The sequence below is a fragment of the Mustelus asterias genome, chromosome 23 (assembly GCF_964213995.1).
Source record: "Mustelus asterias chromosome 23, sMusAst1.hap1.1, whole genome shotgun sequence".
Lineage (NCBI taxonomy): Eukaryota > Metazoa > Chordata > Chondrichthyes > Carcharhiniformes > Triakidae > Mustelus > Mustelus asterias.
The window spans coordinates 3439391-3453484 of record NC_135823.1 but is presented as its reverse complement, the minus strand read 5'-3'; the positions used below and the strand labels follow the sequence as shown (position 1 = coordinate 3453484).

The 14094-nt window shown below is 45.1% G+C and overlaps 2 protein-coding genes across 2 annotated transcripts in view; one reads left to right on the top strand and one right to left on the bottom strand.

Moving 5' to 3' along the window:
- LOC144510907 (uncharacterized) overlaps positions 1-14094 on the top strand; it is a 347486-nt gene that overhangs the window by 231447 nt on the left and 101945 nt on the right. The gene's annotated exons all lie outside the window — the stretch shown is intronic.
- LOC144510466 (uncharacterized) lies at positions 5009-9578 on the bottom strand. The gene is made up of 2 exons (XM_078239913.1): positions 9488-9578; positions 5009-9109 (listed from the first exon to the last, which is right to left on the bottom strand). Exon 2 carries the CDS (start codon positions 8822-8824, stop codon positions 7433-7435), a length of 1392 nt encoding a protein of 463 aa, XP_078096039.1. The 5' UTR covers positions 8825-9109; positions 9488-9578; the 3' UTR covers positions 5009-7432.

Sequence of the window (14094 nt, the reverse complement as noted above, 5' to 3'; positions counted from 1 at the left end):
GGGCCAGGCCAGTCGGCTCAATTGGTCTATGTCAGTATTTATGCTCCACATGAGCCTCCACTCACCCCTCTTCATCTCCCCCATCAATATATCCTTCTATTCCTTTCTCCCTCGTGTATGTATCTAGCTTCCCCTTCAATGTATTCATGCTATTCACCTCAACCACTCGCTGTGGTAGTGAGTTCCACATTCTCACCACTCGCTGGGTAAAGAGGTTTCTCCTGAAATCCCTATTGGATTATTGAACCCCTTCATAATCTTAAAGACTTCCGTGAGGTCACCCTTCAGTCTTCTGTTTTCTGGAGAAAAGCAGCCTTTTTCTGAAGGTGAAATGCTCTCAGTTCTGGGATTATTCTTGCGAATCTTTGTTGCCCCTTCTCCAGTACCTTTATTTTCTTTTCTAAATGGAGATCACAAATGTTGACAGTGCTCCCAGTGCAGTCTAACCCTGGGTCTAAACAAGTTGAACATAACCTCCCTGCTTTTCAATTCTATTCCTCTGGAATTGAACCCTATATATGGGCCCCACACTTTAGTAAAGATGTGAAGTTCTTAGAGAGAGTGCAGGGAAGATTTATGAGAATGGCTCCAGGGATGAGGGACTTCAGTGAGTTGGAGAGGCTGGAGCAGCTGAAATTTCCCTCAAGATCAGACAGGCATTAAGATTGGGGCCATTTAGCCCATTGAGTCCATGCCAGCTCTCTTTAGATCAAACCATTCCCCTGTTCTCTCTCCGTGTCCCTGTAGATTTATTTCCCTCAAGTGCACATCCAATTTCCTTTTGGAAACATTCCATTATCTCTGCTTTGCCCTCAGTCGTGGGAAATAAGTTCCAGATATTTACCATTTTCTTCAAATGCAAATGATGAGCAGAGAGCACAAAAGAAAGCCGTGTAACCCATTGTGCCCATGCTGGCTCTTAGAACATTCTAAGCAACAATGTCAATGATGCCATGTTAAATTCTAACATGTGACTGGAGCTTTATTTTAAAAATTAATGTTAGATTCACCAAAATGCTTGTGGAAGCTGCATAACTCGCAGACATTTTTCAAACTAAGAATCTCTTTGAACATTTTGATCAGCTAGAGGACACTATATTCTGTCAAATCTGGCTCAAGAATAAGGTTGATTCCAAGTAAGAAAGAAATGTATTAGCTTCCACCAAGTGTCTTTTTGAACCAGTGGAACTTGTATTCACCAAATGTAGGAATTAAAGTATCCTCTTTTAATTCACTGCCAGTCAGTAACAGGGGATTGAATAAGTAGTGAGCCTTAATTGAGTTACAACTAATGAATCAGTAATCAATCAGTAATAGTAAAAGACTGAGTTTTATTTGCTGTAAAAATGTAAAAGCTTAATTGCTGTGTATGTAAAGAATGTGGAATGAAGATAAATGTACTGGCAAGAGAGACCTTCAAGCTCTGATTAGCCTCAACATTTGAAACTGTGTGAATAAGGGATTGTATAGAATCAGATAAAGGGATTGTATGAAACCGTTCTATTGTATTCCTGTCTAAGAAAATGGGAGAAGGTGGAGTAAGTAATTGGGGATCCAATTAAATTAATCGAGTGACCAAATTGACCAATTGTCATGTTACAACAGGCCCAACTCTGACGTGAGGTAATGATCACTTTGGGGATTAAAGTCGAGGTTCCGAAGGTCTTCCTTGCTAACCGAGTACTGAAAACTCCCGAGGCTGAGTTCCAAGGGAATTACTGTCAAAGAAGGAGCCAGAGAGGGTTACGCTTCTACAGACTGATCACCCGCATGAAGTGTAAAAGTCAATGTCTTAAAGTTGTTCAGTAAACCTTTTTCATTGAATAAACTTATTTTTAAATTTACTATCCAGAGAATTCTGCCTTTGCCTTACTTGGTTAAAGTCTTGTCTGAACCAAAGTGAATTTATTAAATGGTGAGTTGGGGGGTGGCTGAAATCAATTCAGTTCCAGATAACAAGATCAGAGAACAGAAATCTTCAATTTAAACACTTGCATTTCTATAGTGCCTTTCACAACCACAGGCGTCCCAAAGAGCTTTACAGCCCATGAAATACTTTTGAAGCGTCGTCACTGTTGTAACGTCAGAAACACAGCAGCCAATTTACACACAGCAAGATCCCACAAACAGTAATGTGATAATGAGCAGATCTGTTTTTAGTGAACAAGAACAAAACAGTGCAGCACAGGGACAGGCCCTTCAGCCCACCAGGCCTGCGTTGGCCAACCGCCTGTATCCCTCTATTCCCCGCCTGTTCATGCGTCTATCCAGATGTCTTAAATATTGCTAACATGTCTGCCTCAGCCACCTCACTTGGCAGTGCATTCCAGGCCCCCAGCACCATCTGGGTAAAAAACTTTCCCCGCACATCCCCACTCCCCTTACCTTGAACTTGTGCCCCTTTGTGATTGTCATCTCTGCCCTGGGAAAAAGCTTACAACTGTTCACCTTATCTATACCCCTCATAATTTTATAAACTTCTATCAGATCGTCCCTCACCTCCACCTTTCCAGAGAGAACTATCCCAGTTTATTCAATCTTCATAGCTAATTGCAGGCAACATCGTGGTAAACCTTTTCTGTACTCCCTCCAAAGCCTCCACATCCTTCTGGTTGTGTGGTAACCAGAGTTGGACACAATACTCCAAATGTGGCCCAACCAAAGTTTTACATAACTGTAACATAATTTGCCAACTTTTATACTCTATGCCCCAGCCGATGAAGGCAAGCATGCCAGATGCTTTCGTCACCACCTTTTCCACCTGTGCTGCCACTTTTAAGGATCTGTGGACTTGTACTCCCAGATCTCTCTGTGTGTCTGCCATGGTTCTGCCATTTATTTTATAGCTCCCACCTGAATTGGATCTACCAAAATGCATCACCTTGTATTTATCCGGATTCAATTCCATCTGCCATTTTTCTGCCCAATTTTCCAGTCTTATCTGTATCCAGCTGTATTATCTGACAATCTTCATCACTATCCGCACTCCAGCAATCTTAGTATCATCCGCAAACTTCCTAATCAGACCAGTTATGTTTTTCCAAGACATTTATATATATTACAAACAACAGAGGTCCCAGCACTGATCCCTGCAGAACACCACTAGTTACAGACTTCCATTCAGAAAAACACTCTTCCACCATTACCCTCTGTCTTATACAGCCAAGAGGTGGAGATGCCGGCGTTGGACTGGGGTAAACACAGTAAGAAGTTTAACAACACCAGGTTAAAGTCCAACAGGTTTATTTGGTAGCAAAAGCCACACAAGCTTTCGGAGCTCCAAGTCCCTTCTTCAGGTGAATGGGAATTCTGTTCACAAACAGGGCATCACTTTGTATTTAGTGTCTTTATATGCCCTGTTTGTGGACAGAATTCCCACACCTGAAGAAGGGGCTTGGAGCTCCGAAGGTTTGTGTGGCTTTTGCTACCAAATAAACCTGTTGGACTTTAACCTGGTGTTGTTAAACTTCTTACTGTGTTATACAGCCAAACCAGTTCTGAATCCATCTAGCTAGTTCACCCTTGATCCTGTGAGATTTAATCTTTTGCACCAGACTACCGTGAAGGACCTTGACAGATGTTTTACTGGAGTCCATGTAGACAACATCCACAGCCCTTCCCTCGTCAATCATTTTTGTCACCTCCTCAAAAAACTCAACTAAATTAGTGAGACATGACCTCCCACGTACAAAACCATGCTGTCTGTCACTAATAAGACCATTCAGTTCCAAATGTGCATAGATCCTATTCCTAAGAATCTTCTCCAACAGTTTCACTATCACTGTCGCCAAGCTCACTGGCCTATAATTACCCGAGTTATCCTTGCTACCCTTCTTAAATAACGGGACAATATTGGCTAACCTCCAATCCTCTGGAACCTCACCAGTGGCCAACGAGGAAACAAAGATTTCTGTTAGAGGTTAGTGATGTTGATTGAGGGATAAATATTGGCCAGGACACCGGGGATAACTCCCCTGCTCTTTTTCAAAATAGTGCCTGTGGGATCTTTTACATCCACCTGAGACGGGCCGACAGGGCCTCAGTTTAGCATCTTATTTGAAAGAAGGCTGGCAGTGCAGCACTCCCTCAGTGCCGGGTGAGGAATGTTGGATTTGACTTTTGTCCTAGATTCCTTGACTGGAATTTAAACCCACAACCTTCTGACTCAGAGGTGACAGTGCTCCCCACTGAGCCACGGCTGACACGATAGACAATACAAAGTTAGAAAGGGAAAGTTACCCTTTAAAAAGTCCCACCCTTTGCCTCCAGTGCCTAAATCTAATAATAAAACCCCCAGTATAAATAACATGGATTGATTGACAAATGTTGAAGTGTTGGTTTAGAGCCACAAGTTTCAACTTCCCATTTGAGCCTGGGGCACCTTTCTGTCTCTCTATTGCTTTTGTCAATGACAGCCAGGCGACGGAGCTGAGGGCTGAACTTAGCTGAGAATAGCGGGGCCTGCAACTCAGTTGGGAAACTGCCATGGACTCGACATTGAGTTCTAATAGAGAGACAGGAAGGTTCTGGAGGACTGTCTTGGAAATGGGTCTCCAACCAATTCTTTTATCGGTCACTCAGAGCTAAAGAGAAACCTGTCTTGTTAAATACATATACAAGAGGCTGCAATGAAATCTGTCCCTTTTAACCTGCACAACAGCAGGAGACTGAGATTGACAGGGTGCAGGAGGAGTCCATTCAGCCCATTGTGCCCCTGCTATCTCTTTGAAAGGACTCTCTGATTCATCCAACTGCTCTGCTCTTTCCCCACAGCCCTGCAAATTCTTCCCTTTCAAGTCCCTTTGGAAAGATTCTATTGAATCTGCTTTCAGGCAAATCAGAACAACTCGCTGTGTCAAAAAATAAAATCTCATCTCCCCCTCTGGCTCCTTTGCCAATACCTTAGAGAGACTCACTTTCTGTTAAAGAGCCTGCCAACCCCTCTCACCCACTTTCCCTAAAGTGCATCAATTTCATCAGGAAAAATCCAGAACAATCAAATATTTTTACCGATTAAAGTTTATTAATGAAACAGAACATGGTTAAAAACAAACAGAAAATGACTTGAGGATCAAAGACAACCAGAGTAAAAGGATGTTCACAATGTTCTGGAAACAAATGGTTTCTCTTTAATTCATCTGTAGGCTGTTCCCTGCCCTCTTTGTGGAACACCTCCGCTCAGTCCACAGGCACGACCCTGACCTTCCGCTTGCTTGCCGTTAAAGTTTATTTATTAGTCACAAGTAAGGCTTACACTGCAATGAAGTAACTGTGAAATTCCCCAAGTCGTCACACTCCAGCGCCTGTTCGGATCAATGCACCGAACCAGCATGTCTTTCAGATTGTGTGGGAGGAAACCAAAGCACCCGAAGGGGACCCACGCAGACATGGGGAGAATGTGCAAACTCCACACAGTGACCCAAGCCGGGAATCGAACCCGGGTCCCTGGTGCTGTGAAGCAGCAGTGCTAAGCACTATGCTATCGTGCCACCCATTAAAATTCACCACTTTGCTCTCATGCTCACATTTCCATCCTCGGCCTGCTGGAATGTTCTGGAGAAGCCCAACACAAGCTGGACAAACAGCCCTCATCTTCCGATGAGGCACTTTACAGCCTTCTGGACTCAACACTGAGTTCAACAACTTCACACCCTGAACTCCTCCATTTTGATTTGTTTTTTTGCCGAGTGCCAGTCTCCATCTTGTTTTCATGTTTTTTTGCTTCCAGACAGAGCTGTCCTTTATTCTGCCATTAACACTTACTCTGGATCAATGCTTTGTTTCTTTACTACAACCATTACCTATCCCTTTGCCTTTTGTTCCAGGACATTTTTGTCATTTGATCTGGTCCACTCTCTAACCAATCCCTGACTTTCCCTTTTGTTCTTCCTGACTAATTCAAGCTCTTTCATGCATTCCAGTTTAATGTGACAACAAAGACAGGAGTCAACTCTTAATTCTCTTAACAATCTTCCTTTATTTAACACTGGCGGCATGGACAAGTTGGGCTGAAGGGCCCGTTTCCATGCTGTAATCCTCTATGAGTATGACTTTAGGTGCCAATTCAAACTTAAAATGGTTGCAACACTTTAACTCTTTTACTGAACTTTAGCTCTTTACTGAACATTAACCCTAGTTATTTAATAAAATTAGACACTACCCGGTTAGAACAAAGTCCGATCCCAATGTGGAATCTGTCTTTGTGGTCTCTGACAATGTTCTTCAGGGCACATCTTCTTGCATTGCTTGATCTCTAAAGTTATCGCCACAAAGAACTGCGCATAGAAATCATAGAAACCCTACAGTACAGAAAGAGGCCATTCGGCCCATCGAGTCTGCACCGACCACAATCCCACCCAGGCCCTACCCCCTTATCACTACATATTTTACCCACTAATCCCTCTAACCTACGCATCTCAGGACACTAAGGGCAATTTTTAGCATGGCCAATCAACCTAACCCACACATCTTTGGACTGTGGGAGGAGACTGGAGCACCCGGAGGAACCCCACGAGGAGAATGTGCAAACTCCACACAGACAGTGACCCAAGCTGGGAATCGAACCCAGGTCCCTGGAGCTGTGAAGCAGCAGTGCTAACCACTGTGCTACCGTGCCGCCCCGTCTGTTATCTACAAATTGTTTCAACTTTCCAGATGATTCTCTGGCACCTAGCCAATGGTGTAACCAGAAACCGATCGCATGGCTTGAACAGCCAATGAAAGTACTTGTAAATGATGCTATTATGTTTGGTTCAGATAGCACGTAGCTCACATCACCTCCATAAAACACGGTGCCTTCATGCCTAACTCAAAGTAAATAACTTCTCACATTTGGTCAACACAGGAAGCTTCACAGTTCCCAGACCAGGTCAGGACTCACAATAACTGCAGCCTGCATCTGTTTTTAATTATCGGTTGACTGGAAATCCCAGCATGCTTAATTCTCAGTCAGCATTACTTTTAAAATCTAATTTCATTGTTGTAGTGATTCTGTATCCATCTACATGACCCTCTGCCCTTTCTCACCAGCATCAAACCCATCACATTTCTCCCACTCTTTAATTCTGAAGTAGGGTTACATTGGACATGAAACATTAACTCTGTTTCTCTCTCCACAGATGCTGCCAGACCTGCTGCGTTTTTCCAGTAATTTCTGTATTTATTTCAGATCTACCTGTAGTGGTAGGCAAAACACTATTTATTATCCAGGATCAAATAAATGTCCTTCATCAGCTTTTGTGGGTCATTTCAGTGGAACTGTGCCCTCCCAGGCTCAAAGAGCATCAGCCCACTGGAAGCAAAGTTGTGAGACCGGCCAGTCCAGCATAAAGAGACCCTCCAACCCTCCCACTTCACCAACTGTCAGAATGAACATGGTTCAGTCCTGGATGTGATTAACAGCAGCAATAACAGCAGAATCCAATCCCTGGAATCATTTGTGAACTCGCTGATGTCTCAGCAGGTGGGATGAATTAGTGAATCCCTTCCCACAGTCAGAGCAGGTGAATGGCCTTTCCCCAGTATGAACTCGCTGGTGTCTCACCAGGGCAGATGACTGAGTGAATCCCTTTCCACACACAGAGCAGGTGAATGGTTTCTCCCCTGTGTGAACCCGCTGGTGTACCTGCAGGTTGGATAACCTTTTAAACCTCTTTGTGCAGTGAGAGCAGCTGAACGGTCTCTCCTCAGTGTGAATGCGCTGGTGGGACACCAGCTCTCCAGAGCTTTTGAAGCCATTCCCACAATGAGAGCATTTAAAGGGTCTCTCATTCGTATGAGTGAGATTGTGACTCAGCAGGTTGGATAATTGAGTGAATCCCTTCCCACACACAGAGCAGGTGAATGGCCTCTCCCCAGTGTGAACTCGCTGGTGTGTCAGAAGGCTGGATGAATGAGTGAATCCCTTCCCACACACAGAGCAGCTGAATGGCCTCTCCCCAGTGTGAACTCGCTGGTGTACCCGCAGGTTGTATGACCTTTTAAATCTCTTTGAGCAGTGAGAGCAGCTGAACGGTCTCTCCTCAGTGTGAATGCGCTGGTGGGACATTAGATCCTCAGAGCTTTTGAAGCCACTCCCACAGTGAGAGCATTTAAAGAGTCTCTCCTTATGAGTGAGATTGTGACTCAGCAGGCTGGATAACCGGGTGAATCCCTTCCCACATACGGAGCAGGTGAATGGTTTCTCCCCAGTGTGAACCCGCTGGTGTGCACGTAGGTTGGATGACCTTCTAAATCTCTTTGTGCAGCGAGAGCAGCTGAATGGTCTCTCCTCAGTGTGAGTGCGCTGGTGAGACATCAGATCTGCAGCACTTTTGAAGCCGTGCCCACAGTCAGAGCATTTAAAAGGTCTCTCATTGTTGTGAGTCACTTTGTGTTTCCGCAGGCCAGATGAATGAGTGAATCCCTTCCCACAAATGGAACAGGTATACGGTCTCTCCCCAGTGTGAACTTGCTGGTGTACCCTCAGGTTGGATAACCTTCTAAACATTTTTCTGCAGTGAGAGCAGCTGAATGGTCTCTCCTCAGTGTGAATGCGTCGGTGGGACACCAGTTCCCAAGAGCTTTTGAAGCCGCTCCCACAGTCAGAGCATTTAAAGGGTCTCTCATTGGTGTGAGTGGCTTTGTGTTTCAGCAGGTTGGATAACTGAGTGAATCCCTTCCCGCACACAGAGCAGGTGAATGGTCTTTCTCCAGTGTGAATGCGTTGGTGAATTTCCAGCCGACATGGGTGCCTGAATCCCTTGCCACAGTCCCCACATTTCCACAGTTGCTCCATGGTACTTGTGACTCTCCAGGTTTGACAATCAGTTGAAGCCTCGCCCATACATTGAACACTGTACAGTCTCTCCCCGCTATGAATGCTGAGGTGCCTTTACAGGCTGTGTAACTGGTTAATGCTCTTTCCACAGTTACTGCACTTGAACACTCTCACTCAGGTGTGTGTGTGTCTCGGTGCTTTTTCAGTCACACTGATGTTTAAAATCTCCTGAAGTAGACAGAACAGAGAAACATTTTTCCTGCCAGACTCAACGAATTAAGTGACTCTGTCAGACCCTGATGTGGAGTTTGGTCTGAGATTTCAGTCTGTAAATCCTCACCGTCTAATATTCTGAAAAAGGAGTGTACAAAAGTCATCAGTGTCAGTACAGGATAGAAATACAGAACAAACAATTCTAGTTTCTGTGGAACATTCTTTCCTCTCTCATTTCCCAAAAGCTGTGAATCTCCATTCCACACACTCTCCCTCCATTCTCTGCTGTATCTAATATTCACCCTCCCAAGTCTCCTGAAGGTGCTGATTGCTTCCTGTCCTGGACACAGAGAGCTGAAAATCTCCATGCAGGCTGCCAGACAGATCCATGTCTATATGACTGGACTAAAATTGTGTTTAATGGATAGGATTCTTTCAATTGATGAAGATATAGCAGAATGTTTATGCAAATCAACAATTTCCACCCAGAATGAGAAAAGAAAGTGTTTGACTCACAGATGTTGGCGACAGGAGGAAGTTTGAGTCTGTGTGAGAGGAGCAGCTTCGCTGAGCAACAATGGATTTAACTCAGCGCGGCCATTGACACAAGGCCCGCACTCTGATTGGCTGGAAGGCTAACGCCCATCCAGTCCTCCACGTGTTCCCATTGGTCAATGTCGAGCGGGAGGCAACCGGGGTGGGCGGGGCTTTGACTGGCAGACGCGCTGAGCTGGTGTCCAATCCGCAGTGTTCTGCTTCTGTAACCAGTGATATTGCTGCCAATGGGACGCTGTGTGCTGGGAACGCCCCTCTCAGTCATTGTGACGGCACAATGGAGCCCTGTCTGAATCAGCCAATAGCAATCACTCTGCTCCACGGTGACGTCTCCGGGTTCAGGTCGCGGACCCGGGAGCTCCGCCCCCACCCATTGTTCCCCAGTCTGTACATTCCACACATTGTTAGTCCAGTCATAGCGACATATACATAAAACAGGGGAAGGGTTTGGTCAGCATTGAATCGGTGGGCCAAATGGCCCCATTCCTGATCATAATGACTGACTTATTTAGAGAGAAATCTCAGCTGCTCTAGTCTCCAACTAAATGGAATACCACATCATAAAATCGTGAAGGGCAGATGAGGCCCTTCAGCCCATCGAGTCTGCACCGACACGCAAGAAACACCTGACCTCCCACCTAATCCCATTTACCAGCACCTGGCCCATTGCCTTAAATGTTATGACTTGCCAAGTGCTTATTCAGGTACTTTTTAATGATGCGAGGTGCCATTCTCATGAATCTCTTCTGCACCCTTGTTAAGAACTTCACATTATTTCCTAAAGGACATAGCTTTAAATTGAGGGGTGAGAGATATAGGACAGATGTTAGAGGTAGGTTCTTTACTCAGAGAATAGTAAGGGCGTGGAATGCCCTGCCTGTAGCAGTGGTGGACTTGTCAACGTTGAGAGCGTTCAAGTGGTTATTGGATAAACATATGGATGTTATTGGAATAGTGTAGATTAGAGGGGCTTTAGATTGGTACCACTGGTCGGCGCAACATCGAGGGCTGAAGGGCCTGTACTGCGCTGTAATGTTCTATGTTCTATGTTCTAAAATCTGGGCCCATATATGGGATGCAATTCTAGAGGAATAGAATTGTAAAACAGAGAGGTTATGTTCAACTGTTTTAGTAAGAAGTCTCACAACACCAGGTTAAAGTCTAACAGGTTTATTTGGAATCATGAGCTTTCGGAGCTGGTCCTTCATCAGGTGAGTGGAGAGTAGGTTCACAGGCATGGCATATATATGCAAAGATACAATGGCAAGATAATTACAGATTGGAATTTGAAGAATGGTTGGAATGCCAGTCTTTACAGGTAATCAAGTCTTTATAGGTACGCTGATTTACAGGTACCTGATAAGCTGCAGGAAAGGATGTCCCGAGGCATGGTGCATTGGGGAGACCATGCAGACGCTACGACAACGGATGAATGGACACCGCTCGACAATCACCAGGCAGGGATGTTCCCTTCCTGTTGGGGAACACTTCAGCGGTCACGGGCATTCAGCCTCTGATCTTCATGTAAACGTTCTCCAAGGCGGCCTTCAAGACACACGACAACGCAGAATCGTCGAGCAGAAACTGATTGGCAAGTTCTGCACGCATGAGGACGGCCTCAACCAGGATCTTGGGTTCATGTCACACTATCTGTAACCCCTATGACTTGCCTGGGCTTGCAAAATCTCACTAACTGTCCTGGCATGAGACAATTCACACCTCTTTAACCTGTACTTAACCCTCTCTCCACTCGCATTGCCTGTACCTGTAAAGACTTTATTTTCTGTTAAGATTCGCATTCCAACCATTATCTTGTAATTGAGTTTGTGTCTGTATATACCCTGTTTGTGAACCAAATTCTCCACTCACCTGATGAAGGGGCAGCGCTCCGAAAGCTTGTGCTGCCAAATAAACCTGCTGGACTTTAACCTGGTGTTGTGAGACTTCTTACTTTACAGGTACAGACAGTGCGAGTAGAGAGAAGGATAATCACAAGTTAAAGAGGTGTGAATTGTCTCAAGCCCGGACAGTTGGTAGGATTTTGCAAACCCAGACAGTATGGTGGGGGTTACATGTAGTGTGACATGAACCTACATGGTTAAGAAAATTCACACCTTTTTAAACTGTGATTATCCCTCTCTCCACACACATTGTCTGTACCTGGAAAGACTTGATTACCTGTAAAGATTCGCAATCCAACCATTCTTCACATTCTAATCTGTAATTATCTTGCAAGTGTGTCTTTGCCTATATATACCGTGTCTGTGAACCTACCTCCACTCACCTGATGAAGAAGCAGCGCTCTGAAAGTTCGTAATTCCAAATAAACTTGTTGGATTTTAACCTGGTGTTGACTTCTTATTGTGACCATCCCAGTCCAACACCGGCATCTCCACATCATGGCAACCTTTTTAAAACCTGGGGCAGACTAAACTGGAAGCACTTTCAACATTTGTGATCTCCATTTAGAATCATAGAATCCCTCCAGTGTCGAAGGAGGCCATTCAGCTCATTGAGTTTGCACCAACTCTTCAAAAGTGCATTCCACACAGGTCCACCCTATTCTCTCCCCGTAACCCCGCGTATTTACCATAGATAATCCACCTAACCCGCACACCTCTAACCTGCGACTCCCACCAACTTTTACAGATGCACCATAAAAAGCATTCTTTCTGGTTGTATCACAGCTTGGTATGGCTCCTGCTCTGTCCAAGACCGCAAGAAACTAACTACAAAGGGTTGTGAATGAAGCCCAGTCCATCATGCAAACCAGCCTCCCATCCATTGACTCTGTCTACACTTCCCGCTGCTTTGGAAAACAGCCAGCATAATTCAGGACCCCACGCACCCCAGACATACACTCTTCCCTCCAACTCAATTTTCAAGTGTTGTACCCGCTGCACAGTCTGTTTTAACCCTTATACGATGGACAAAGAATTGCGAGTAAACTTCTTGTTAGAACATCCAATATTTATTTAAAACACACAATCATTAATCACCCACCCAACCAACAATAAGTTATCTTACAGAAAATACTAAAGTTCAAGTCCAATACTAGACCTTGACTTAACTTTGCATGACTGGCAAGTACCCAAGCAGACATTGGCCTTTATCTGTGCGCTGGTCTCTGTAGTCCTCTGCGTAGTCTGGTCCTTTGGTCTGATCTGGCACTCTGGCTCTGGTCTTCTTTCCTTCTCGGCTGTGGTGGCTCTCCTCGTGCTGGTCGTTGTTGGTGACGGTCACTGTTGTTGTAGCTCGTTCGTGGGGTCAGAGAGAGAGAGATTCTTGGTTGCGCACCACCCTTTATACCCTGTTGGGCTTCGCGCCTCTTTGGCCATTGCTAATCAATCGATCAGGACTTGATCACCCTGATCAGGTTGCTGCCACACCAATCTCTGGGTGTGTCCCCAACGGCCATGTCAACGGCCCTCCCAAATAAGGGGTTACGGCGCCCCTATGTCTGGTAAACAACCCAGTTTTACCAGAAAGTCCCTTTTGTCCTGGAGATGGCCCATATCCTGTGTATTCAGTCATCTGAGTTGCAGCCTGTTTATCTCTGTCTTTTAGGCAGCAGCCTGCTGTTTTAGTTCTTGCCCAATTGTCCCAGAGTGTTTTACAAATCGCCATTCCAGGTGGCCCGTTTGAAAATAGAACATAGAACATTACTGCGCAATACAGGCCCTTCAGCCCTCAATGTTGCACCGACCTGTGAAACCAATCTAAAGCCCATCTAACTTACACTATTCCAATATCATCCATATGTTTATCTAATGACCCTTTAAATACCCTTAATGTTGACGAGTCCACTACTGTTGCAGGCAGGGCATTCCATGCCCTTACTACTCTCTGAGTAAAGAACGTACCTCTGACATCTGTCCTATATCTATCACCCCTCAATTTAAAGCTATGTCCCCTCGTGCTAGCCATCACCATCCGAGGAAAAAGGCTCTCACTGTCTACCCTATCTAATCCTCTGATCATCTTGTATGCCTCTATTAAGTCACCTCTTAACATTCTTCTAACGAAAACAGCCTCAAGTCACTCAGCCTTTCCTCATAAGACCTTCCCACCATACCAGGCAACATCCTGGTAAATCTCCTCTGCACTCTTTCCAATGCTTCCATATCCTTCCTATAATGTGGCGACCAGAACTGTACGCAATACTCCAAGTGCGGCCGCACCAGAGTTTTGTACAGCTGCAACATGTCCTCATGGCTCCAAAACTCAATCCCTCTACCAATAAAAGCTAACACAGTGTACGCCTTCTTAACAACCCTACCAACCTGGGTGCCAACTTTCAGGGATCTCTGCACATGGACACCGAGATCTCTCTGCTCATCCACACTACCAAGTATCTTACCATTAGCCCAGTACTCTGTATTCTTGTTAATCCTTCCAAAGTGAATCACCTCACACTTTTCCGCATTAAACTCCATTTGCCACCTCTCAGCCCAGCTCTGCAGCTTATCTATGTCCCTCTGTAACCTTCCGCAGGACGGAAGGACGATTGAAGGGCCAAATGTCCTCCCTCTAACCTATGCATCTCAGGATACTAAGGGGCAATTTTA